This window comes from Lutra lutra, chromosome 6 (assembly GCF_902655055.1).
Source record: "Lutra lutra chromosome 6, mLutLut1.2, whole genome shotgun sequence".
In the NCBI taxonomy this organism is placed as follows: Eukaryota; Metazoa; Chordata; class Mammalia; order Carnivora; family Mustelidae; genus Lutra; species Lutra lutra.
Genome location: NC_062283.1, coordinates 58508020 through 58535827, shown reverse-complemented (window position 1 = coordinate 58535827; position 27808 = coordinate 58508020). Strand labels below are relative to the sequence as shown.

The 27808-nt window shown below is 35.4% G+C and overlaps 1 protein-coding gene across 3 annotated transcripts in view; it reads left to right on the top strand.

The window, feature by feature from the left end:
* CD2AP (CD2 associated protein) overlaps window positions 1-27808 on the top strand; it is a 136017-nt gene that overhangs the window by 44014 nt on the left and 64195 nt on the right. For all 3 annotated transcript variants that reach the window (XM_047732857.1, XM_047732854.1, XM_047732856.1), the window contains exons 3-5: window positions 7934-8087; window positions 13861-13961; window positions 17433-17553. In XM_047732857.1, the coding sequence (XP_047588813.1) occupies window positions 7934-8087; window positions 13861-13961; window positions 17433-17553 (376 nt within the window). The remainder of the gene's footprint in view (window positions 1-7933; window positions 8088-13860; window positions 13962-17432; window positions 17554-27808) is intronic.

Here is a 27808-nt window from a genome sequence, read left to right as displayed (position 1 = left end):
GGAGAGAGCAGGCTTTTCTTAGAGGTTCCCCCCCCCTCCTCTCATGGGCAGTAACAGTTGCTGGTTTGGCAGTAACAGTTGGTGGTTTTTCCAGTACACAGTCTAGAATATTTGAGGAGAAAAGAAAACCTAATAGACTCACTAACCAGTTTCTAAGGAACCTGGGTTCTCTTGGCTGGTCCATCTTCTTTTTTCCACTTTTCAAAATATTTTTATGTTTGTTTTTAGTATGTAATGTCCATAATGTCCAGAGTTTTTAACTGTACTTAGTGGGAGGAATAAGGAAACAGTTTATCTATTCCATCTTTTCATAAGGGAAATCTAGATGGTGGCGCATTTTTTTTTTTACAGTTTTTATTTTAATTTCAGTTAATTAACATACAGTGTTACATTAGTTTTGGATATACAGTATGTAATATAGTAGTTCCATACATGACCCTGTGCTCATCACCAGGCAAGTGCACTTCTTAATCTCCATTGCCTATTTCACCCATTCCCCCAGACCTTCTCCTCTCTGATAACCATTAGATAGATGGGTATGCGTTTTAATAGATTGAAATGCTTATCTTTAAAAACTCATTATGTAGAAAGAATATCTCCTTTTAGAAATGGTGTACTAATAGCTAATTTTTCTTGAGAAAAGCAGAGAAATATCAGTAACATAAGATATTAAGAGAAATTAACAAATACTTTTATTAGTTGTACTTATAGAGTGTTAGCAGAACAATGTTTGTGGATAAAGGATGATAATTTGTGAGCTTCGATATAGCTTTCTTGTGCACTTTATACTGATTGTATTATAGGTTATTACATGATAATGATTATGATATTTTACTTTAAAAATAAGTGGGTATAGGGACGCCTGGGTGGCTCAGTTGGTTAAGCGGCTGCCTTTGGCTCGGGTCATGATCCCAGCGTCCTGGGATCGAGTCCCACATCGGGCTCCTTGCTTGGCGGGGAGCCTGCTTCTCTCTCTGCCTCTGCCTGCCATTCTGTCTGCCTGTGCTCGCTCGCTCTCCTCTCTCTCTGACAAATAAATAAAATCTTAAAAAAAAAAAAATAATAAGTGGGTATATTCATAGAAGATGTCTCAGATGTTGGTAAATGAATTGCTTTTCCCCATCTTTTTAAATTTAAAATGAAATTTTGATCCCTTTTGATGAGTTCTTGGAGCTTGATAAAGTGTTTCAGACTTGATATAATTAAGGAACAAGGAAACAAAAGTTATTAACATTTAAGTATTTTTGAGAACTGGCAAGTGAATAAAAGTCATTTGAATATTTCTTTATTTTTACTTAAATTTCTAGCATTTTTTTCTCATTTAGAAAAAGATTTAAATCACTGAATCTTTTCTTTTTTTTAAAGTTTTTTTTTTTTTTTTTTTTTTTTTTTTAAATTCAGAGAGCGGGAGAGAGCGTGAGCAAGCAGCAGCAGAGAGAGAGGGAGAAGCAGATTCCCTGCTGAGCAGGGAGCCCCCTGCAGGACTTGATCCCAGACCCCTGAGATCATGACCTGAGCATAAGGCAGAGACTTAACTGACTGAGCCACTCACGCACCCCTCATTGAATTTTTTTTTTTTTAAATTGGGTAGTTTGACAACTTACCTTGCATTTAAGAATGTTTGTCATTTTATGTCTGTATTCCATGGGTTAAATGGTTAAGCAGAATTAAGGTTAAGTCTTTATGTGTGTTTAAAAACTTTTAGAGAAAAATGGCAATATTGGGAATAAGATGATGATCTGATGATGTATGTGGCTAGTTTGGAAGTATCTTAGTCACTTCTTGTTTTTTAAGTATTATTTTTCTAGAAGAATCCTGATTTTGTGTTTTTGTTATTTTTTAAGATTTTATTTATTTGTCACATGTAGAGCGAGTAAGAGAGTGCACAAGCATGGGGAGCTGTAGGCAGAGGGAGAAGCAGGCTCCCTGCTGAGCAAGAAGACTGGGACTGCATCCCAGAACCCTGGGATTATGACCTGAGCTATGGCAGATGCTTAGCGGACCTTCTTTTTAAGAGAGAGGTGGGAGGAACCAAGGGAGAGGGAGAGAGAATTTTTTTTTCTTTTAATGTTTACTTACCTGCTTATTTATTTATTTTAGAGGGAGCCTGTGTGTGAGTGAGGGAAGAAGGGGGTGGGAGAAGGCAATAGAATCTGAAGCAGATTCCCTGCTGAGTGAGGAGACCTGTGGGGCTTGATCCCACAGTGCTGAGATCATGATCTTAACTGAAATTAAGAATTTTTTTTTAAAGAAGGAAATAGCAACATTATTTTATGTTACCTTTATATTTTTGAATCCTTTATTTTATGAAACCTGTTTTTTAGGTAAACCTCAGTGATGTTTTCAAGTTTTAGGAGATGTATTGGTGACTTTAATAGTTCAGGCAGCTGGCTTTGTATCAGGGGAGAATTTTGTGTGTGATTTACTTTCATTATTTGGAACACATTCTATGAGAAAACAACTAGAAGACAACTTGGAATTATAGTAAAAACAGTAGATAAAACATCAAAGTTGTATATAGCTATGATACATTATAGTACATATTTTGTTACATACTGTAAAACATTAAGTATACATACACACTGGTTAAGAGCAATTTTTTCTGTGACTTGGGATATTTTTGATAATATTCTGAATCCTATGTAGGCTGTATTCACTGTGTTAAAGAAATAGTTAAGTACAGGCAGGGCTAGAAAAAGATGTGAATCTTTTTTGAATCAGTGAAATAATACATGTTGAAACAAAATTCAAGGAATATAGAAGTGGCTATTGTGAAAAGTACATTTCTTTCATTATAACCCTCCTCCAGCCTCCTTCTGCATTTAGGAATGTGGTACATGTAGACTGTTATCTATAGACAATCTCTTTAACTGAATTACTCGTATCCCCTTCTCCTTTATATCCTATATATAAATCATAAATTTAAATTTAAGACATTATTGTATAAATCATGTTAATGTTTACCTGGGACTTAACTGGAAAGTTAAATTCTGATTTTTTCCTCTTAAGGAGTTAATAAATTTTGTTTCTGCTAAGGTATTTCAAATTGTAGAAATAATTAAAGCCTAGAACGTTTGAGAACCAGAACCTGGGCTTCTGGGGTATCTCCTGATCTTGCTTTTTGGATTGGCACTCATTGCCTGCTTGTTAATGTCATCTGTGGCCTCAAGGAGTCTAGCAGGTTTGGGAGAAGGATCTCCATGTAGGTCTGATGTCTTTTGAGTCATACATATATTAGCCCTCATTACCTGCTATTCTTCTCCTAAAATCCCTTCATCCTAGAACTGCAAGCAAAAATAACATTTTTAAATCCATGTAACTAGTGTGAAAAATATGACCACTATAAATTATTGGGGGTGTTTTCAATCAGTGTAGTATGCCTGAGTTCTTTATTTAGTGTTTTTCCAACTCTACTTCACTTGGCTCTCAGTAACGTTCTTGTGATGGAAAAAGAGAAAGGAGTAGAATTCCACTGACAATGAATGTACATAACTTTTTCTCTCTCTCTTCTTACTTTTGCCTTTTCCAGTGGGGGAGGGGCAATTGCAATAGGAAGGCCCTTTGTCCAAGTTGGAGAGATAGCAGTTATGTGGAGAGTAGCATATTTGGGGGAGAGAATAAATTTAGAGGCTTTCAAAATAGTCCTGTTATATCTGTTATTCATGATTTTGATATCTTGGCACTGAGAAGGTATATACTGATTTCTTATTAAGGAGATTTTCTCTTGTTGGCCCTTTCACTTTGGACTTTAAAGTTTTTTGCTACTATCTGATTTAATTTAGACATAAAAATGAAAATCTAATGACTTGAGATAGATGATTCCTTATGTACTATTACTTACATTCTAAAAAACAAAGTAAAAACTTTAGGCATAGGGTAAACTTTAGGCATAGGGTAAAATTTTTGTTAGGTTGAAAACCTCATTTTTCATAAAAAAAAGAAAACCTCATTTTTCAAACGTGGATCTAATGGATGCAGCCAAAGCTAGAACAGTGGACATATAAAATAAACATTTAATTCTGCTTACATTCATACATCTTTAGTAATAGCACTTTTCCATTTTTTCTGATTTATGTTTCTGTAAAGTTGGAGGTACTAGTTTTACATAACACTTTTGGAAGTCCCTAATGTTATATTCAAAATATTAAGTGTATTCCTTAAATTTTAATTAGCATAAGAACTGTGACTCAGCTTAGAATTGACCTCTTTCATTTGAGAAACAAAAAAGACTCATTTGCCCTTTAATCTGGTTTTTATTATTCTTTGTGATGTTTATTTAATTCTGTGATAAATAGAAATTAATTGCTTTCTTTTTTCAGATTATGATCATGCACTGGCTATGATTAGATAACCAAATTATTATGAAGATATATTAAAACATGAAGAAGTGGTTTGTGAATTTTATTGAATCATCTTTTAAGTTGTTTTTTGTTAGTGCAATCAGAGTTAAGTATCTCTGGTTACCTTAATAGATGAAGAATAACTATATCCTTTCCAAACTTTAGCTCCCCCTCTTATTTGCTTATATTTCTTACCTTCCTCTAAATCGCCTTTTCTATGAAACAAATTACTGTAGTTGCATTCTTATTTATATGGAGATTATCCACATTGTCTTTTTCTTGGCCAATTTTGCATTGATATTACCTATTTTGTAGGAGGTTTTTCTCATTTGTAGGACGAAATTAAAAGTTTTTCTCAGTCAGTACATGATACTTTCCAAATGAGGATTCTTTTTTTTATTTCCTGGCGGAAAGGAAGTGAAGTTGGTAGAAAGTAGATACTACTATGTTAATAGTTTATTTACTGGCTGTTTAGGTAAAAGGAAGTGAGGGCAGAAGGAGGAAGAAACTCTGGACACCTGAGTAACACTTCATAGGAGTCTATCAGATTTGCTGTTGAAGGTGATAGCCAAGGAATAATTTTTTTTTCTTTTTTTAAAAAAATTTTTATTAACATGTAATGTATTATTAGCCCCAGGGGTACAGGTCTGTGAATTGTCAGGCTTACACATGCCAAGGAATAATTTGGAGGGACTGTGAGGCCAGGAATTAGGGAAAAATTAGGTTCCTGAGTGAGTGAATGTGTGTATCTGGTAGTGGTAGATTGTGGGAGGAAGATGTTCCAAGAAGAAGAGGAGGTGGAGCTCAAAGCAAACTTTATTTGTAGTTTTACTTAGAGCTTTGGTACTAGTGATTAAACATCTTACTTGGCACTATGTATTTGGGAGGTTGTAAACCTGAGTCTTCTCTGTTCAGTGTAGACTGTATATTTCTAATTCACATTCTCCCTTTCCTTTTATGTTTTGTGCCCTCAGAAGATTTATTATATTGTCTCTGAGAATACTGAAATAATAAACTGTTTCTAGGTCTTGAGCAATATGTTATAAGTTTTTTGTCTTGTTTTGTTTTTAGAAACAGGAAGCATTGTGTCAATATATCATAGTTATTCATGTGGTAAATTTTTATTAAAAGATAACACAAATATCTTAAGTTATATAGCCAGTTAACAGGATAGAATCAGGATTTATACCTTGGTCTTCTGTCTCCTGAGCCTGTACTTTTAATGATATTTGGTCAAATTGGAATTACTTTCGTAGAGGAACAAAATTTGAATGTCAGGCCAAGTTCTTGGTCCTTGTATTAGAAAACAGTAGCTCTCAGAGATATGACTTTTAGTTTTTTAAAATGTAGACAGCTCATGAGACAGTAAGAAGAATTCAGAATGAGTACTTTTTAGCATGTTGAAGTTGTAAGTACTGTTCTTTATGAAGATTTTATGCTTCTATTAGTTTGAAAAATACTTGGTGCAATTTGAAAACGGAGATTTTCATATGTTGATATCTTATTTATTGATAGCAAATTGGCGTATTTTTCCTTAGGTGCATTACCAGTAAAAATGAAGCAGCCCATTTTGTGAAATAGTTTGTATTTTTCATGATTTATACTTTAATGACTTTTCATAATTCTTGACCAATGTAATAATTTTCCCAATATGAAAAACGTTTTTTCTCATTGTAAGATGATAATGCATTGTTAAAAACAAACATGAAGCAATTCTGAACAGTATAGAGAAGTTAAAATTGTCTGAAATCTTACCAGCTAGAGAGTAACAACTGGTTAACCTTGTGGTAGATATAAACATTCAGAGTTACAAATTCTTTGTTAACTTTGTATGTGAAAAATATCTTCTGGTTAGTGATTTGCTTTTCTAATGGTTACTTTTAATGAGCAGAGATTTTTAAATTGTCAAATGGGTGAGGTAGAATCCCGTTTTCTCCCAACTCCTTAAATATGGAACATTAGTTTTATGAGCATCATGTTTGTCTTTGCTTTTCGTTAAGTCACGCTTTTCTGTTTATGGACTATTTTGTTTCATTTATTGGTATGTCAATTTTTATGCCAGTACTGCAGTAATTTATAGTATCATATAGTTTTTCTTTATATCTTATTAAAAAGAAAAGCCCCCTCAATTTGTTTTCCCTGAAGTATTCTGGCTGTTCTTGGCATTTTATTCTATACAAATTTAAAACCAGTTTATTGCTCTCCCAAATCTGTGGTACAGCTATTAGAATTGTAGTGCATCATTGTGTCAATTTTAGGGAGAATTGATATCCTTATAATAATTGAGCTTTTAATCACTGAACATGGTATGACTTCCCATTTGTCTTCTATTACTTTCATACTTCTTTTCATGAATTTTTTTTTTTTCTTTTTTAAAGATTTTGTTATTAGGGCGCCTGGGTGGCTCAGTGGGTTAAGCCTCTGCCTTCGGCTCAGGTCATGATCTCAGGGTCCTGGGATTGAGTCCTGCATTGGGCTCTCTGCTCAGCAGGGAGCCTGCCCCCCCTCCCCCGCCCCGCCTGCCTCTCTGCCTACTTGTGATCTCTGTCAAATAAACAAATAAAATACTTAAAAAAAGATTTCATTATTAATTTAGAGAGAGAGCATGAGCAAGTAGGGAGAGGGGCAGAAGGGGAGGGAGGGAGAATCTCAAGCAGATTCCCTCCTGAACAGGGAGCTTGACTTGGGGCTCCATGCATGACCTTAAGATCACAACCTGAGCCAAAATCAGGAGTTGAATGCTCAACCCATTGAGCCACCTAGGCGTTCCTTCTTTTCATGAAGGTTTGCTTATCTTCTGTAATCTGAACATCACCTATTTTTATAACACCCATGAGCTGAGAATTCTAGTTAAGAATTTTATAAATAGTTGGAAGAAATCAGAAGAAAACATTTAATGTCATGTAAAAATTATATGAAGTTGAAATTTTAGTTTCCATAAATAAAATTTTTTGGAGCATAGCTATGTTCATTCATTTAAGTATATAACTGCTTTTGCAGTACAAATGGTAGGGTTCATTTTTCCATTAGAGTTTTGTTTTTTTAAGATTTTATTTATTTATTTGGCAGAGATCACAAATAGGCAGAGAGAGAGAGGGGGAAGCATGCTCCCCACTAAGCAGAGAGCTCGACACGGGGCTCAATCCCAGGACCCTGGGATCATGATCTGAGCTGAAGGCAGAGGCTTTAACCCACTCGGCCACCCAGGTGCCCCTCTGTTAGAGATTTTATGGCCAACAAATTCTAAAATATTTTGCTATTTGGCCCTTTATAGAAAAAGTTTGCCCACCCTGATTTAGAATTCTTGTTTGTTTCATTGTTTATGTATCTCAGAGTTTCTTTGTATCTTGGGGTGGAGGGGGTGTTTCAGCCTATCTTTCTTTAACTGTGTCTCCAGTTCTGGTAAGACTTAAACTCATGAGTCACAGTTACCAAAGTGTGTTGCATTCTTTGGGTATGTGTGGGCAGAGAAAAATTTGATGTCATGTTTTATATAATAATCACTATACCTGTTTTTTGGTATTTTACATTTGAAGATTTAATTTAATAAAATACAGCTTAATTTGCTTATTTGCTCATTTCCTCTTTTATAGGAAATTAAGAGAGAGACAGAATCTAAGGACGACAGTTTGCCCATTAAACGGGAAAGACATGGGAACGTGGCAAGTCTTGTACAACGAATTAGCACCTATGGACTTCCAGCTGGAGGAATTCAACCACATCCACAAACCAAAAACATGAAGAAGAGTATGTAAATAATTTCTTTCCTGTTTAAATCAAAATAAAGGATGTTTTATAACTATTCATAAGTTATGTTAAGGAAAGTTAGCTTAACCTTTTGCAGTGGACTGTAGAAACTTCCTACATATTTATGTGTTACTAGTTATTGGCCCTTGTAGTCATTCTTCATACAATAATTGAGCATGACCTGCTGACAATTATTTATAGGAATTAGAAATTAAAAATATGAGGCTTTGTTTTTCTATTAGCCGTATAAGTTCTGTTGAATAGTTGATTCTTTGCCTTAAATTTATTTTAAAACCATTTATATCATAAATAAAATTTATTTTATGCCAAGATGCCTATTCATCTTTAAGTAGTATAGATGTGTGCATTTTGATAGTATGTTTTCTTCATTGGTTAGATCTTTGAACATAGATGATCAGTTTCCCAAGGTGATTGGCCCAGCAGAGTCCTTTCGGGTATTTAGTACTTTATAAATATGGTAGAACATTTTAGCATAGAGGGAGAGCACCACATTTGAAATCAGACATGAGTTTGAATCCATCTTATGACCTTAGATCATTTAATCTCTTGAGTTTTATTTTGCTGCTGGTGAGAAGGTGCTAAAAAAGACACGTGGTATTGCTGTTTTTCAAAAAGCTTAAACATGTACAAAATACAGTATTTATGGAAGCAGATTGTTTTTTAACATAGTAAGACCTGAAGCCCGTTGAGACATTGAATACTGATAACTGTGATTAATTTGAGTTAATAAGTAGCTTATGAGTATTTAACCACATTTATCTTAGATCAGTCTCTTTGATATTGTGGTCTGTAAGTCCCTTGTGGTACCAAGTAGTCTGTAGTAAAGAAATTATGTTTATACACATTTTACAAATATAAGACTATTTATGATTTTTATAGAGTCTCCTTATATCTTGCTACTTCTGTGTTATGGTCCGTCAAGTTTGGGGGAAACCTTCACTTTCTGGGTTCTGTCATCCTTTGATTATTTTCATAAGATGAAAACAGATTTTCATAAAAATCAAAAAAAATTTCATGACAGTAAGGCAGACCAATTAAAGGATTCTCTGTTGTTTCCCAGTAAACGCATTGCACAGACAATATTTAGATATTACCCATACTGCTTTCAGACTACTGCCTGAAGGCGAACAGTTTCAGTAGTTTTAATTGTTCTGGACGCTCAGACTGTGTTTTAGAGATGGTGGGGGGGCGTGGGGGACAGATTACTGAGAGTATTCCATATCCTACAGGTGAACCTCTATGGAAATTTGTGCATAGGAGAATTTTTAGGCCCACTGGAGAGTTATCTATGACCTCTGTCTATTATAAAATCCATTTACCACTTTCTTTAGTTTTACTGAGCTATAAAGGGACATTTTTTTTTTTTTTCTTTAGGGACAATTTTCTTAAGTAGAGACCAGACAAAGGACTTCAGTGTTATGATTATTTTATTCATTTTGTCTCCTGATAGGAAACGACACTCTTAAATTTTACCTTCATAATTCTTTTTCTTGTAAAAGGAAAAACCATTATGTAGTGGTGCCAGGAGGCTTAGACTTTTTCCTGAGGATCCTCCATAACTTGTTTTTAAGTGCATGTGCTGCAAAGACTAAATTGGTCATTTGGAGCTAGCTAACATGTAAAACAGGATGCAGGTTGTTTTTGCTTTCAGACTGATTTTCCAGGAAAAGCAAGCTAATGCTTTTTTTAAAAAATAAGACTTTTTTTGTTATTGTTTGTACCATATCCTTAATTCACAAAATATACCAGCTATTCAGAAGGTGGTGTATTGTAATATTAAATAATAGTGGATACTACTATCCAGTATTACTTATACTTAATAAAAACTGTTTTAAAAGTTGATAATACAGTCACTGCAGTGTGAATGTTCACTAATCTCTGTATGCCAAGACAAGTGAATCTGCGTGTGTATTGAATTTTGTTTAAGCAACTTAAGAGAGTTTTAGCTACGTACTATCGTTAAATATCTGGAAACTTGGCATGTTAGCTATTTTTCTCTAGTCTCCCAAGCCAAAAAAGTTTTGGCTTTTTCATGAAGTCTAGTCATAAAGCCATTGAAACTTTGCTTTTGTGTGTAAGTTAACCATAATACCTGTGTTAAAACAAACAGGTATTTTTTAAGAGTGAGCACAGAATAATGTTTTCCAGGACTATTACTATAAGTTGCTAAAGTTATAGAAGAGAAAAATTTGCACATCTCATAGCAAAAACTGGTGCGATCACATTGCTGCTGAGACCCTTATAAAATCAGGAACAGAGATAATGTTGTAGAGTAAAATTACTTAGAGAGTAAATAATTGACATCTTCCAGCAGCCCAATTCTGGATTCCATTCAGTGTGGAATATTAGTAGATACTTCAACTTTGCATTTGGAAAAGATTGATGCCAGATGTGAATCTACTCTTACTGTGCTGGAGGGAAGACATCAATCAGTTCTTGTAACTTTGTATTTCTTATTAGTGGAAACTCTCACAGAAGTGGTTTTTATCTAGTTAATAATTATGTTGAATGTAAAAAATACATTGAAATTGATACTGATAGATCACTAGTAGTAGTTGCTACAGAATTGATGTTGCTGCATGAAAAATTAGTTGACCAGAATGCCCAGTCTTCAGTGCTTCATTTCTAGAAAACAGTTGTCAGCAAATAGTATGCCTGCTGATTTTGAGTCAGTGCTAAAGAAAATAGTGAAAATTCAGAATACTGTCAAAATATGGTCACTGACTATACATTTTTACAGCATACTTTAAAAAAAATAGGGGCCTATTAACTCAGGCTCTGCTCTCTAATAATAAAATATTTTGACTCAAAAGGGGAAAAAGACTCTGAACTGACTCCTCTACAGCTGCAGCTTCTCAAATGAATGGGGTAGGGTATTCTAACTTTGTTTTCTATAAATCTTAAAGAAAAGTTGAAGGAATAATTGTGCAATGAATATTTTAAATGCTTTCAGTTTGTTGTTAACATTTTTCATGTTGTCTTTATATCTGTGTGTATATATATATATATACACATATACACACACACACACACACATACACACACACACACACACACACACACACACATTTAACTGAATCAGTTGAAAGTATATTGTAGACATGAAACCTCATTCCTAATCACCTAGCTTCTTTCTTATGATGGTGATGATAATATCTTCTAAGATTTTGATTGTTTTAATCAAACAGTATATCAGCAGTATAGCTAGAATCTTTGAAAGCGTGAATCTTTCAGTTAATGGTCTAAGCAGTATGAGATTTTTTTATTGCTGAGTGTAAGAAAAAAAATTTAAGGATGATTCAAGCTTATAGCAGTGACTCTGTTTTTAGCATTTGATTATTTTCTTTGCTTATTGGAGAAAGAAATTGACCAAAAAATCTTGACATTAGAAAAATTTAAATGCTGCAGTAAAACATGAAGATGTAATTTCTGGAACTAAATGGAACCAGAATGGATCATGAATCCTTTTGCTGCTGTTTGTGAAATTTTAGCATTCATCTTCCCAACTTCTGAATGTGGTATACTCTTGGGGAAATTGAAAATCATAATCTTAAATGAGAAATGGTTCTGTAATTTAAGAGTTTTTTTTTTTTTAAATCTGAATATTTAGGTCTGGTTTTCAGAACCATGAAAATATTTGCTATCCTTAATGGATCTCCATTTGAAAACTTAGGATTTTCTGTTTTAGTAGGAAAAATAGGAGGTAACTTTACTGAGTCTAAAATTTTACAGAATTTTTTTTCCAAAAAATACAAAATATTTTTTTAACAGTTTTTTTTTTAAAGTTTTCAACATTGATATGCTGAATGCTTTAATATCTGCGAATTTGAAAACCATTAGAACAGTGTTAATGTGGGCAATCAGATCTGCCAAATAAAACTGGGTATGGATTATGATTAAAAACTTGTCAGTCTAACATGAAAACATCAAGTTACTGTAAAACAGGGGTGATAGTAATATGTCATAGGTTTTTAGAGGTATCAGCACATCAAGTAAATATTAGAAGAAGTGCTCAATAAATGTAATTATTATTAGTGTTTATACTATTACGAACCATATTAGAAATGTATAAAGTATGTAGCTATGATGAAAATAAAGGGGTAGTTCTGTAGTGGGTTGTCAAGCGAGGAATATCTTAAGCCTTTTTTTAGGTAAGACATCTCATTCACATGAAGGGGATTATGACACTATGGGTAGAATTGCTGCCTTTGGAAGAAGACCCATGGAGACTAGCAGGTACTTGGTATTTACAGGTAGTAAAGGATTTGACAGACGCTTAACCATCTGAGCCACCCAGGTGCCCCCCAAACAATATATTTAAATCTTAGAAAGAAAGATTTATTTTCAAGCAATTAGAAATCAGTGTAATTACATCATTGAGTACAAGATTGAGAATCATCTAGGGAATCTTAAACTGTAGATTCTAATGCAGCCTGCTACTACTGTAACAAAATACTCCAGACTAGATGGGTTAAACAACAGAAATGTATTTTCTCATAGTTCTAGAGGTTAGAATTCTATAATCAAGGTGCTATCAGAGTTGGATTCTGGTGAGGCCTCTTCCAGACTTGCAGATAGCTGCCTTTCCTCCGTATCCTCACATGGCCTTCGTGTGTATATGCCCACATGCACATGTGCACAATTAAGTGTGAGTGGGGATTAGGGCTCCACTTTTATGATGTTATTTAACCGTGAATATGTCCCCAAAGGCCCTACCTTGCAGTATAGTCAAGGACACAATTCAGCCCAAAGCAGGTTGGTCCAAGGTGGAGCCTGAGATACTGCATTTCTCTGAAGCTTTGACATGATACTCTTGCTGCTGGTCTGAGGAATGTACTTTGAATAGCAAGAAGTTATCCTTGAATCAGTTATACCTGATCATCTACCCATAGGTGCTTTAATGATTTGGTTTTAAAGATGGGAGTGAATCTGAGTTCTCAACAGAAATCACAAGTAGGAAGAGAGGCAGGCAGAGAGAGAGGAGGAAGCAGTCTCCCTGCTGAGCAGAGAGTCTGATGCGGGGCTCGATCCCAGGACCCCGGGATCATGACCGGAGCCAAAGGCAGAGGCTTTAACCCACCGAGCCACCCAGGTGCTCCTCAACTCAAGAGTTTGAAAGAAGTTATAACCACAAGCCTGTGTGGTTATAAATGATTGTCACTTACCTGAATAAGTGAAACTTGTTTGAAAACTTAAAATTGTTGTCTTTAACTAGGTGAGTTTGGTTTTTATCTGTCAGAAAATAGAACTCTTTAAGAATATAAGGTGTATTTTGGATTTGTTCATTTTGTGTCTTTTCAACACAGACACTCTTACAATAGTGCATTTTGAGTATTTCCAGACTTTGATCAGGAAGTAGTCTGAAAATTACTGGCTTGGAAGACAGCTTATCTGTGAAAAAATTTTTTGTGCCAACAGTGTCTTTTATTGTTGATATTTTTAATCTCAAAATTGGCATTTGATATTTTACTTTGGTCTAAGTGGTGGGATTAGATCTATAAATAGATTTCATGGCTGGGAACCTTATACCTTATTTGTATTTGGTTTGAATTTATTTCGGCACGTATAATATGGGGCAAGGTGAAAAGCCAACCAGAACTGATTGTGGTTAGCTGCTTAGAATGCTTACATGTTCTGTTTTTATTCATATATATGAATTCAGTGGCAATAAATATGGTGTGTAAATAAAGGTGCTATTGTTTGTTTTAATGGTCTTTGTTAACCTCATTTTTTACTATGTTATTTCTTTTAGAGACCAAGAAGCGTCAGTGTAAAGTTCTCTTTGAGTACATTCCACAAAATGAAGATGAACTAGAGCTGAAAGTGGGGGATATTATTGATATTACTGAAGAGGTAAGGAAAACATGTTCTAGAGATGAAGTAGCAATTGCAATTAATGCTCTGGGTATTAGAAAACTACTTTGTAAGAATATTAATTTTTCATTAGACTTTTTTTGTCAGTTTCATTGTATTTTATAAAAATTTTAAGATACAGGTGTTTTTTTTTTTTTTTTTTTTAAGATTTTATTTATTTATTTGACAGAGAGAGATCACAAGTAGACAGAGAGGCAGGCAGAGAGAGAGAGGGAAGCAGGCCTCTTGCTGAGCAGAGAGCCCGATGCGGGACTCGATCCCAGGACCCTGGGATCATGACCTGAGCCGAAGGCAGCGGCTTAACCCACTGAGCCACCCAGGCGCCCCTAAGATACAGGTTTTAAAACGGATCTTTAATGTCTTAATATAAGGTTGTCTTATCTGTTGGAATAAAGCTTTACTCAGCTTACTACACCTGGTATTTGTGTACTATATATGTGTTGACTTTAGGAATAAAAATTTTTAAGCTAAAGATTAATGTAGCTAAGAATAAAAATAAACATTTTCAATTCTGAATTCACTTTAGGCCCAAAACAGTAAAAGAGAAGCAATTGTACCTTCTGCATAGCAAAGGGATACAAAAAAAGAATCTTTTTGAAAGCTTTGCCTTATTTGTCACATTGAAGTGTGAACCAAAATACACTTTTCCTACATTTTAATATCTTAGAATGAGATTATAAAATATGGTAGATATAATTTTTCATATCTCTTCTTTTACTATTAAAGGAATATTAAAACTTTTATTTGGCAGCCAAAGATCCCATTTTCAAAGTATATGTTTTTTTTTTTTTTTAGATTTTTATTTATTTATTTGACAGACAGAGATCACAAGTAGGCAGAGAGGCAGGCAGAGAGAGAGAGGGAAGCAGGCCTCTTGCTGAGCAGAGAGCCCGATGCGGGACTCGATCCCAGGACCCTGAGATCATGACCTGAGCCGAAGGCAGTGGCTTAACCCACTGAGCCACCCAGGCGCCCACAAAGTATATGTTTTGATATCAGATATAGGGATTGATTTTTATGTCATAACATCATGTAATATAATTCATAACTTAATGCTCATATTAAATTCCAATGTATATATATGAAACAATTCTGTTTTATTTCCACCAAGGGGCAATAATAATAGTTAATGTTTATTGAGGCTGTATGCCTGAAGCATTATGCTAAGTGTTTCACATTTATTATTTTCTTTAAATGTTTTAACAACCTAAGGAGACAGGAATTTTTATATCCATTTTATATATGAAGAGATGGAGTCATGGAAGATAAGTGATTGGCTGTTCTAGTTACTGTTGCTGCATAACATTATGACCCAAACTTTGTAGCCAAGAACAACAATTTTACTAGGTTCATGGGTTACATGAGTCATGAATTCAGATAGGGCACGGTTGGATGGCTTGTGCCTCTGTTCCGTGATGTCTGGAGGTCTCAACTGGAAAGATGCAGTTTGGGTGCTGCTGGAATCATGGGAAAGCTCCTTTACCGACATGATTGGGTACCTAGAAGGCTCGAAGACTGCCTGTGGATACCTACTAGGTAGCCTTTCCATTTGACTTCACTTTCTCACTGTGTGGAGCCCCAAGATAATTGACTTATTGCATGGCATTTCAGGGCTCTTAGTGTAAACATTTCAGCAAACATGGTAATAGCCTTTTATAATCTGCCCTTGGAAGTGATAGTGTCATTTTTACCACATTCCGTTGGGTACAAGCATGTTAAAAGGCAGTGATATTGAAGGCAGTGGGGGCAGAGACCACCTGTTGGTGGAATGTCAAGATTACCTTGTAGATAATCATGTGGGATAGGAGATCTTGTTTCAGCCATTTTTACCCAAGTCCATATGCATGGGATGCAGAGGAGCTGGAATCTGAATCCACATAGTTTGAGTCTTTGTTCTTTACTTCTGTACTATCCTGCCTCTTAAGAATTCCTTAATTTATAGGAATTGTAACATTATTTACCCTAACTACTCTATTGCTGCCAATTTGGGATTGCAGGTAAAGACAATTAAGTTTCCTGATGTTTTTCTCAGTTGTATCTGTTACAGTTTGGTCTGTATATCTCCATCACCGTAGTTTGAAGAACTCTGAAACCTTTGGTGTCTCCTTAAGTCTGCTAAAAAATTTCTAAACTCTTCAGTCTTACTGCCTTCCGTTTCTCCCTCAAACAGCTTGTGTTCTAGCCATCTTGTATTTCAGCTGTATATATTCCAGTAATAAGTCCTTTGTTTTTATGTCACCATATTTTTAAATTGGTTTGTACCTAGTAAACTCTTATTCAGCCTTTAATATCCAGCTTTTTTGTCATTTATTTAGGGGAGCCTTTTTTTTTTTTAAATTTTAAACCCTTCTTTTGTGCTCTTACAGCGTTTTGTTTATACTTTTGTTGTAGCACCTCTTACATTATATTGTAATATCTGCGTAGTGTTTGCCCTTGAGTGAAACAGTCTAAAGAAAATAGATTTCTCATATGCAAATCCAGTCTTTCACAGCAGTTAACACCATGGCTTATATATAGTGAGTGCCTGTTGGATGAATAACTTATTAAAATTTGCCTTGTAATTCTGAGGTGAAAAACATTTAAAACATATTTTAAACTAAGTAAAGAGCCTTCCCTAGCAGCAGTATTTCATGTTTTGCTGTTGACAGTGAATAGTTTACTCTTACCTATTAAGACCTTTTAGTAAATTTAGCAAAATTTAGTAAATTTACAAAATTTAGTAAATTTAGCAAAAATTACACATTCTAAAACAGTTATTAAATAGTATTAAATAACCATGATAATTAGTAACCTTGTTATTAGTGAGTGTAAATATTTTTCTAGAGAGTTTGGTTCCCAGGGATATTTCTGGTTGAGGTGGGGGAAGTGTTTAGAAGAGCCTAGCTTCTGGATTTTAAAAATAAAGGATTCTTTTTCTTACTTGTGTTAAGATTCACTGATTAAGTAAAAGTCTTGTAATTATATGGGCATTTGGGAAGTTATATTCTTACATTTATCAAACTTCTTCCAACTCTCAATTTTCATATATTTAATAGTATATGAAATATATTACAAATATTGAAGTAATTAGGCTTCAAATTGAGGCTCAGTGGTGTTTAAAAGAATAACATTCTACAAGAGAGCTCTCTGCTTCCAGCTATTAATATCTTATTCTTGGTTATATGATATTTTTATAAAAATTACTTAAATGGTGGATTGCAGTTGATACAAATTCTCATTGTAAATGTTGTTAAGTGCTACTGATATGACTAATCCTTTTATGATAAATCTAATCAACTTAGATTTAATCTACTTAAAATAATTTTTCACCATTATTTTCTTACAGATTTAGAAGGATTATTTTGCATCACTAACTTCCTGCTCATTTACTTATGTAGCTTAATTTTCCCATAGCAGGAAGATTTTACTTAAGAGAACTTTTTATTATTTTTGAGTTGTGAACTCTTTCAGGTAGAAGAAGGCTGGTGGAGTGGAACCCTGAACAACAAGTTGGGACTGTTTCCCTCAAATTTTGTGAAAGAATTAGAGGTAACAGATGATGGTGAAACTCATGAAGCCCAGGAGGATTCAGGTAGATTATTTAAAAAATTTGAATAGATTTAAATAAAATTATGTATTATCTAGTTTTTACTTGGTATTTTTTCAAACTGTTCTTGTTGAACTATGAGCTTCCGTTTTTCTGCTTTTAAAAAGCAGCTTATGACAGGGACTTAAAATGAACTAAATATCTAGGCAAATAATTTAATATGTTTCCTTCTCTGATGTCTGTTCCAACCCTAAGTAAATGTTTAGTATGCTGATTATGAATTATACTACTTACATTATCTGATTTCTTTCCACTTAAGATATACTAATATAATGTTTTGATTTGACTTTGCAAATGTCCCAACTACTTCAGAGATTTTAGAAATTAAAAAAAAAAAATTGCTTTTATTTTTGTTCATATTCAGATAATAAATTACATTTTTTGTGCAGCCAGAATGTCATTTAATACATTGTGGTTGCCCTCATTTGTAGGCTCACCCACAAATTCATCTTGAAATTGTTCACCATTTAAAAGTATGATTGAGAACAGGGTTGCCTGGCTGGCTCAGTGGGTTAAGCCTCTGCCTTCACCTCAGGTCATGATCTCAAGGTCCTGGGATGGAGTGCCGCATTGGGCTCTCTGCTCAGCAGGGAACCTGCTTCCTCCCAATCTCTCTGCCTGTCTACTTGTGATCTCTTTCTCTCTTTTTGTCAAAGAAATAAATCTTAAAAAAAAAATTGCTTTAAAAAAAAAGTATGATTGAGAACATTTTATCCCAAAGCTAAATTTAAATTATTTTATTTTTAGGAATTGCTGTGGAATTTATTTATTTTTTTTAAAGGTCTATTTAATTATTTTAAAGAGAGACAGAGCATGTGTGAGTGAGCAGTGGGGGAGGGAGAGAGAATTTCAAGCAGTCTCTTCACTAAGTGCAGAGCCTGATGTGGGTTCCGTCTTACAACCCTGAGATCATGACCTGAGCTGAAACCAGGAGTCTGACACTGAATTTACTGAGCCACCCAGGTGCCCATTTTTTTTTTTTTTTTGTTGGATTTTATTTTATTTTATTTTTTTTTCAGCATAACAGTATTCATTATTTTTGCACCACACCCAGTGCTCCATGCAATCCGTGCCCTCTACAATACCCACCACCTGGTGCCCCCAACCTCCCACCCCCCACCCCTTCAAAATTCTCAGATCGTTTTTCAGAGTCCATAGTCTCTCATGGTTCACCTCCCCTTCCAATTTCCCTCAACTCCCTTCTCCTCTCCATCTCCCCTTGTCCTCCATGCTATTTGTTATGCTCCACAAATAAGTGAAACCATATGATAATTGACTCTCTCTGTTTGACTTATTTCACTCAGCATAATCTCTTCCAGTCCCGTTTAAATTTTTCATATAGGTAGCCTCTTTTGTCTATTTTTTCTTTTGTTGCTTGTGCTTTTAGTATCATATTTAAGAAATCATTGCCAAATCCAATTCTAATGAAACTCTCCCTGTGTTTTCTTCTAAGAATTGTATAATTTTTGGGTTTTTGTCTAGGTTGTTGATTCATTTTGAGTAAATTTTTGTGTATGATTTAGTGCAAGGGTCCAATGCATTGTTTTGTGTGTGGATATACAATTTTCCTAGCAGCATTTGTTAAGGATGTTATCAGATAGAGAACTGGTTCCAAGCTCAGGTTTGGTTGCTTGCTGCTAGAAAAATCAATACTCAAAGGACAAGTGATGGTGGGAAAGGAAAGGTTGCTTTATTCTGGAAGCTGGCAACCTGGGAAGATAGTGGACTCATGTCTCAAGGACCATCTTCACTTTCCAGATGAAGCTGGAGAGTTTTAAATGGGCTCCTCCCAGGCAGTGTAACCGGATGTTGATATGTCCCAGAATAGACTTGTATCAGTGGCAGCTGTTTTCAAATGCAGTCAGGCAGCCTCTTCTGGGAAAGTCTGGTCCTTTAGTCCTCAAGGTCAATTATCTCCAGATTTCAAAGAAAGTTAAGTTAGTTCTGCTGCAGATCAAGGGATTTAAATCAGCAAGCAAGGAATGCATAAATTTGAAGCAAGGTTAATATTTATCTTAAGACCTATGGTAATGCTGTTACAGAGAGTCCTTTCCCCATTGAGTGGTCGGCCATAACACCCTTGCTGAAGTTCATTGGACCAGTCTGTGCAGACTTTTATCATGGCACATGTGGCTATTTATATGTTTCTGTTTTTCCTCTCCAATAGACTGTCAGCTGTTATAGAGACTTTGTTTGCTTACTGCTTACTATAGGTATGATCCAAAAAATGAATAGCTTATGATCTGTTTAATTTTTATTTCAGATATTACATTTTCTTTCATGTCATTTATGTGCCTCTTTTTTTGGACCAACACTTTGGGGAGGGATAGTGTAAAAAAAATTTCATAATTTATATATGATCATAATTTATATATAGCCCTCATACAGTTGATTATGTCATCTGTTTTCTGGAGCATAAGGGAATGGTATGGGTTATTCCTAGGGAGAGTAAATGAATCAATCTCTGCTATGGTTGGTTAACCTACTTGCGTGGAGCACTGTGCTTTTCAGATTAGGGGCTTGATCAATTAACATTTGTGGGTAACTGTTGTATTCCTAATCTGATGTGCCATCTTGATTATAGGGAGGGCTAGAATATTGCTTTTTTTCATGTTTCTTGGTTCATATACATCTTTGAGAAGCAGATGAAAGCTGTATACTCTGAAAAGTGCACATAATAATGAGTAAAATTTTACAAATAGTTCATGTGGTACATAGTTCATATATATGACTAGATAATATATTGGTTCAAAAGTTGTCAGTATGTAAAAAGATATACATTATAAAACTTGTCTCCATCCATGCAAATGACCAAGCATTTGTACTTTCTTGCTGTCTTCCCAGCAAGGTACCCACAAAAACATCTATTTATTTGAATATTTCCTTCTTTCTTAAATAAAATGTAACATATTATGTTGTTCAGGATAGGCTCCAGTGAAAACAACCTGAAAATCATGGTGGCTTAAAACAAAGACGGAGTCATTTGGGGACTTAGACTGATAGAGCCTCCTTTTTTTTTTGGAAGATTTTATTAATTTATTTATTTATTAATTTATTTATTTGACAGAGACACAGCGAGAGAGGGAACACAAGGGGAGTGGGAGAGGGAGAAGCAGGCTTCCCGCTGAGTAGGGAAATGGATTTGGGGCTTGATCCCAGGGTCCTGGGATCATGACCCGAGCCGAAGGCAGATACTTATCGCCAGAGCCACCCAGGAGCCCCTAGAGTCTCCTTTTTGACACATGGCTTAGACGCAGAGTCAGGGAAAAAGGAACATGGCTTTTAAAGCTTCTGCTCCAAGTCTGCACATATTGCTTCCACTAATATTGTATTGGACTGTCAGGCTATGCCTGAGTGAAACAGAGTAGGGATATGTAACTTTCCTACAAGGTGGGGCACTAAGTGTGAATATTAATGCAATCTACCACATACACTACTGTGGGTCCTCTTGTAAGAATCCTGTATTTAAAGCTCATTGGCCTTTCAGAGGAGCTTCAGTGTCTTCTTAGCTCTGTACATGTGCTAAAAACTAATGAAAAGAACACTAACTTCATGGATATTTAGTATAAATGATGATGGCCTTCTGGAAGATGCAAATTTCTGTTTTTAATTTGCCTCCCATTTCTAATGCTCTTCTGCTGTATGTATTTTTTCTCCTTAACTTTGCAGTGAACTTTTTAAGGTTCTAAATTTCTCTAAGGCTCTACCTTAAACTATGTGAATTAAAGAAACAAGTAATTGAATCCTTTAAAAGCTTGTCTTTAGTCAGCTTCTGTCTAGTGTCCTTTTTAAAATTATTTTATTTTATTTTATTTTTTAAAAATTTATGTATTTGACAGAGAGACAGCGAGAGAAGGAATACAAGCAGGGGAAGTGGGAGAAGGAGAAGCAGGCTTCCCCACTAAGCAGGAAGCCTGACTCGGGGCTCCATCCCAGCACCCTGGGATCATGACCTGAGCCCAAGGCAGATGCTTAACGACTGAGCCACCCAGGCATCCCTAGTGTCCTTTTTTAAATCAGTACCTCATAAAGCAGGCCCTCATTTTTCAGATTATATATAGAGAGAAAGAACTTGGCATAATACCTGGCAAATTTTGAAGCATAGTTGATATTAGTTCTTTCTTACCAGCTGTTTTATTTTGACTTCTTTACCCATTCTTTCCTTTAATTTTTCTCTTTAAAAAATGTGGAGTTAATCATTTTGAATAGTGACATGATAAAGTGTTAATAAGCAGACCAGTTTTTAATACTGGGAGTTATAGTGGGGTGGGGTTAGGACATTAAAATCATTCTTTCAATGCAGATGCTGATACATTGAAATATAGAAAATCATTTAGATAGGAAGATATATGAGTCATAAAAACATACTGTTTTATGTTATACTTATTTGAGAATACTTGATATTCTGAAGTCAGAACTCTTATCTAAAGATGTGTAGAAAGCATTGAGAACAAATAAATATTGAAAACATCTGGCTTAAATTTAGTGATACAGTTATTATTTAGCAGACTGTCTCCTGAATTACTTCTGATGCATGTTGTTGTTTATAATGTTTCATAGGTATTGGATCTTCTAATATTTATGATATTAATATCCAATATAGGTATTGGATCTTATCTAATATTCTTCTAATATTAACATTTGGGGAAGTTGGGTGGCTTACTTTGTTAAGCGTCTAACTTGATTTTGGCTCAGGTCATGATCTCAGGGATGTGAGATTGTGCCCTGTGTGGGGCTCTGTGCTGGGCATGAAGTCTTCTTAAGATTCCCTCTCCCTGTGGGGCCCCCCCCAAATTGTTATGAATTGAAGCTTACAATGAAATGATGTTTATGATGCCATGTAAACTCAGCTCTTAAAATATGTACAAAATTTTTTTTAGGATTTTATTTATTTGACAGAGAGAGGGAGAACACAAGCAGGGGGAGTGGCAGGCAGAGGGAGAAGCAGGCTTCCTGGCAGTCTCCCTCCTGAGCAGGGAGTGGGATGCAGGACTCTTATCCCAGGAACCGAAGGTTATGACCTGAGCTGAAGCAGACACTTAACCAACTGAACCACCCAGGTGCTCCCAAATTTTAGGGCTATATGGGGCTACTAGTAAAAGAAGTACAACTTAAATTTTATTATATTTTATTTTTCTACATTTTATATTATATTTATAAGTTTTTAAATTTTTATAGTTAGAAATACTTTGGTACTTTCTTGCACTATTAAACCTTATTTGAATTTTAGTAACTTTGCAGAAGTAAGTCTGTTAAAAATGTACTTCTTTGCTTGCTTAACCTCTTTAAAATAACACTGCATTCTAAATGTGGAGCTTTGTGATTATGGAGTAGGAAGTCAGTGGTTGAAATACACTATAATTCCCCCCTTTTTTTAAAAGTCTAACTTTTAGGCAGAAATTTTTTGCATATTGATTTGAATGCCGGGAAGTGAACACTTTATGAGAACTTTAGAATTCTTGTGATAAAAGAATATAGATCTTTAAGCTTTGATTTAAGAGTTCTTAATGCATCTTATGCATTATTATGCATTATTATTTACAGAATTGATGTCCACTATTCCTTGCCCTAATGAAGTGTAATATACTCTGTCTATAATTGGCATTCTTACAGTCTTTTTAGTTTTTTTTTTACTTATTTAGATAAATATCTCCTAATACTCAATTTTCAGGAAAACTTTGCTTCTGTAAAGAAGTGTTATGTTTCCATTTTTATAATGAAATGACTCCTTTTTTGTTTTGTCAAATATATGTAACCCCTCTTATTTAGAGTGTCCTTTATCATCTTTTACGTTTCACTTTATTTGCTAAGTAGGACCTGCTTTCCGTTTCTCCCCATATTCTATAAAGCCAGTGACTATAGCTTCTGGTATTTTCCTCCCTTGTATAAGTCTTTTCCCCACTGTAAGCCTATAAAATCTCTGTTTAGATGTTAACTAGGCATCTCAAACTTAAGATAGTCAAAATTGATCATCTGTCCTTTTCTGTTCATCTTGATTTTGCTCTGTACAGTCTTCCTTGTCTGAGTTAATGGCAACTCCATTCTTCTTTTACTGAAACCGAAAAACTGGATTCATCTTTAACTCTTCTTTTTAATCTCACATTCTATACTTGATTCATTAATGGTTTTTCTTAGCTACTAAATAAATGTTTAGAACTATTTTCAGGGTGCTTGGATGGCTCAGTCAGTTAATCATCTGCCTTCTGCTGAGGTCATGGTCCTAGGGTCCCCTGAGCAGTGAGTCTGCTTCTTCCTCTGCCCCTCACCCCACTCGTGCTCTCTCTCTCTCTCACTCTCTCAAATAAATAAATAAAATCCTAAAAAAGAACTATTTTTTTTAACTGTCTCTGTTGCTCCTACCCTGGTGTAAGTTACCTTTTGCTGTACAAATGCAGTGGGCTGTTAATTTGCCATTACCTCCCTCCTGAATGTTAATGTGCTCACACTCTAGTAGGTACATATTTTACTTGAAGTAAAAGTCAAAGTCTTTTTAAATGGATGACAAAACCCTCTGACCTGGCACCCCCAATGACTTCCCCCACCTGTCCGACTTTGTCTGCTACTTAACTCTCCCCTTTGTTCATGTTGGTCTCCTTATAGTTTTCTAAAGATGTCAGGAACATTCCTGTTTACAGCCTTTGTAGAAACTTTGGAGTTAGAAGCGATCACCCATGGAGATTGTCTAGAGTGAAGAGAAGCACTCCGGACAAAATCCTATGTAGCACCATTTATGGTATGGACTTAGAATTACTAAAAAGAATACCAAGAGGGCACAGAGAGAGCCAGGAGAAAACCTATGAGTGTGTGGTAGTCAAAGGAAGAGAGTTTTTCAGAGAGGACACAGGCAGTAATGTCTGATGCTCCTTGTGAAGTTAAGGTAAGTAATATAAGAGAGAAAATGTAATCCTGGATTTAGGAATGGAGAGATCATTAATGACCTGGATAAGAGCAGTAAAGAAAGGTGATTGGGACAGAAGCTGAGTTGATTGTGGGGGAAGGCAGTGGAGAAAAGTATAAAGCAGTGCAGCAGTTGAAGAACAACATATATTCAAGAATGGTTTTGTTCTTAAGAAGGAAAAGTCTTGATCATTTTTAAATGCCAATGGCAAAGAACAGGTAGAGATGGAGACGTTGAAGATGCAAACTTGGAAGAATGGGATTTATCACCAGACCAGGATTTACCCAGAAGGTAGAGGGAATGCGATTCATATTGTAGGTATCATGATTAGTCTCAATTGATAAGCGATACATCAGAGTTAGTGCCAGGAAGCTGAGAGAGAAGTGTTTGACTTCTGATTTTTTTTCTATAAAAGAGGAAAGATGCTAAGAATGAGGGGGCAGAATTTTGAGGAGGTTAAAAGGGTCCCACTAGTTAAATGTTTAAAACCCTCTGGGTTTTACTGGGCTACTAGAGGGATGCATGGCATAAAATGTTTAAGAAACCCTGATGGATGTTTTTCAGAAGTTTTGGTTTCTTATGGGTAAATTCTCTCTCACATTCTCTTAGGAGAAGTCAGCAGTGTTTTACTTTGAAATTATTCAAGTTCTAAAAAGGAAGATACTGCTTATTGCTAGTAAGGCACAGGATCTTGGGAATGATGTTGTACACTGGTTGTGCCGAAGGTGGTGGATTGAAATTTGGTGGTCTACAGCTTTGTCTGCAGAATATAAGGTGGTGCATCCTTACTTTGGTGTCTGTATTCCCACATTAGCATTTACCTCGAACAACCTGAAGTAAACAGCTTTGTAAGGAAAATTTTTGTGGGGCTTTGATGCTTTTACTGGTAATACATTATGAGTCTTTATAAATTAGATTATAGCCAGGTGCTATTTCTGAAGATTCTGCTTAGGAACTAAGGAATACAGATTTTAACTACTTAAAACACATGTAACTTTTTCTTAGGAAATGTAGGATTATTTTTATTTTTTTTTATTTTTTATTTTTTATTTTTTTTTAAAGATTTTATTTATTTATTTGACAGAGAGATCACAAGCAGGCAGAGAGGCAGGCAGAGAGAGAGGAGGAAGCAGGCTCCCTGTTGAGCAGAGAGCCCGATGCGGGGCTCGATTCCAGGACTCTGAGATCATGACCTGAGCCGAAGGCAGCGGCTTAACCCACTGAGACACCCAGGCACCCCTGTAGGATTATTTTTAAAATCTCTGAATGAAGGTGGAAGATATTCTTTGGTGTAAAAAGGGGGAATTTGCGCCAGCAACTTTAGATTTTAAGTCCTTCTCTTTGGTTTACATGTTTTACTTTAACATATCTCTCTTGTTTTTTTTAAGATTTTGTTTATTTGACAGAGAGAGACTGCGAGAGAGGGAACACAAGCAGGGGGGTGGGAGAGGGAGAAGCAGGCTTCCTGCTGAGCAGGGAGCCCAACTCAGGGCTCCATCCCAGAACTCTGGAATCATGACCTAAGCTGAAGGCAGAGGCTTAACTAACCACTGAGCCCCTACTCAGCACCCCTACTTTAACATATCCTACATTAGTTCCCCATTTAGTTTAATAATGAACTTTGATTGCTTCCATTAAATGCTTTGTATTTTCATCAAATTTCTACTTTGTATTGCTATATTAAATCAATATTTTATATTTATATATAATTAATAAATTAATATTAAATTAATACTTTGTATTACTTTAGCACTCAGTGTAGCTCACATAAAGATTATTGGTTTTTTGTTTTTGTTTTTGTTTTCCCTAACAGTTGTACTTTGGGACTCTTCGTTCTCTTAAGTCATTTTGTATGGAGGTATAAGACGTTAAGTGGCTTTTGCTGTAGAGATTTAATGAAAAACGGAGAAAGAATTTTAGGCCTAATAGGAAGACTTGCTTGTTATGTTTTTTGACTGACAGTGGCACACCTAAAATGTAGATACAATTTTCCTACAAACTTAGAAATTCAAGGACAATCTGACAGATAAAGTATATAGGCATAAAAATATTGGGAGTACCAGGGGCGCCTGGGTGGCTCAGTGGGTTAAAGTCTCTGCCTTCAGCTCAGGTCGTGATCCCAGGGTCCTGGGATCGAGCCCCGCATCCGGCTCTCTGCTCAGCAGGGAGCCTGCGTTCTCCTCTCTCTCTGCCTGCTTCTCTGTGATCTCCGTCTGTCAAATAAATAAATAAAAAAATCTAAAAAAAAAAATATTGGGAGTACCATATAGATTTCTGTTTTGTCTGATTATAAAACCTGTTTGGCCGCTTTCCCCATATATCTCTCTTCCTTTCTCTCCTCCCCGTTCTTCGCCCATTCTTCCTTGTAGTGGTTAAGACATATCCCTTTTTTTGGTTCTTCTGTGTGATCATGCTCTCTCTTACTTGAATGGTGCTCAGCAATACATCTTTAAACTCTTCAAAAATAATAGGCACTGAACTGTTAAGCACTTTATAGGAATCAGTTTAATCCTCATAGTAATCTGATAAAGAATCCTGTTTTATAGGTAAGTAAACTAGGCACATACAGTGGAGGAGGTGATGTGAATCAAGAAGATTTGACTCGAGTTCGTGTGCTTTATTACCACACTCTGGCCTTCGAGCCATTGATTCAGTAGTAATTGTAGGGGCGCCTGGGTGGCTCAGTCAGTTGAGCATCTGCCTTCAGCTTAGGTCATGATCCTGAGGTCCTGGGATGGAGCCCTGCGTCAGGCTTCCTGCTCCTCTTGCCCTTTCCCTTTCCCTCTGCTACTCCCCCTGCTTGTGCTCTCTCATGTGCTCTCTCTTTCTCTTTGAAATAAATAAATCAAAATCTTTAAAAAAACAGTCATAGTAGTTTCGACAGTTTGCAATGAGCTGAAAGTAATCAGCCTATCCATTAGTGTTTAGGTGTTTTTAATATTTAGGCATTTATTTTAATGATATGTCTTAGTGTCTCTAGTAAAGTTTACAGTCACTAAATCTAAAAGGAAATTTTCATTTTATGGCCATAATTCTAAAAACTGAAAGTTGTACCTTAAAAATAATTTGATGAAATTGTCTTTATTAATGTGAGGCTTATTAATATCATGGATTATTTCCAAAAACGTCTTTCAGGTAGATACCTCATATACTGTTCTGTGTTTGAAATTTGTTTTATCTGAGAAGCTGGTTATTGAAGACGTATATTATAATATTTAGAATGCATTTCCGCAGTGAGGAAGTAAGACAGTGGAATTCCACCTTCCTACGATACAAACTGGGAAATGCAGCAAATTACAGAAAACAAATGTTCTCAGACAACAGGCAGCACAAGAATGAGAT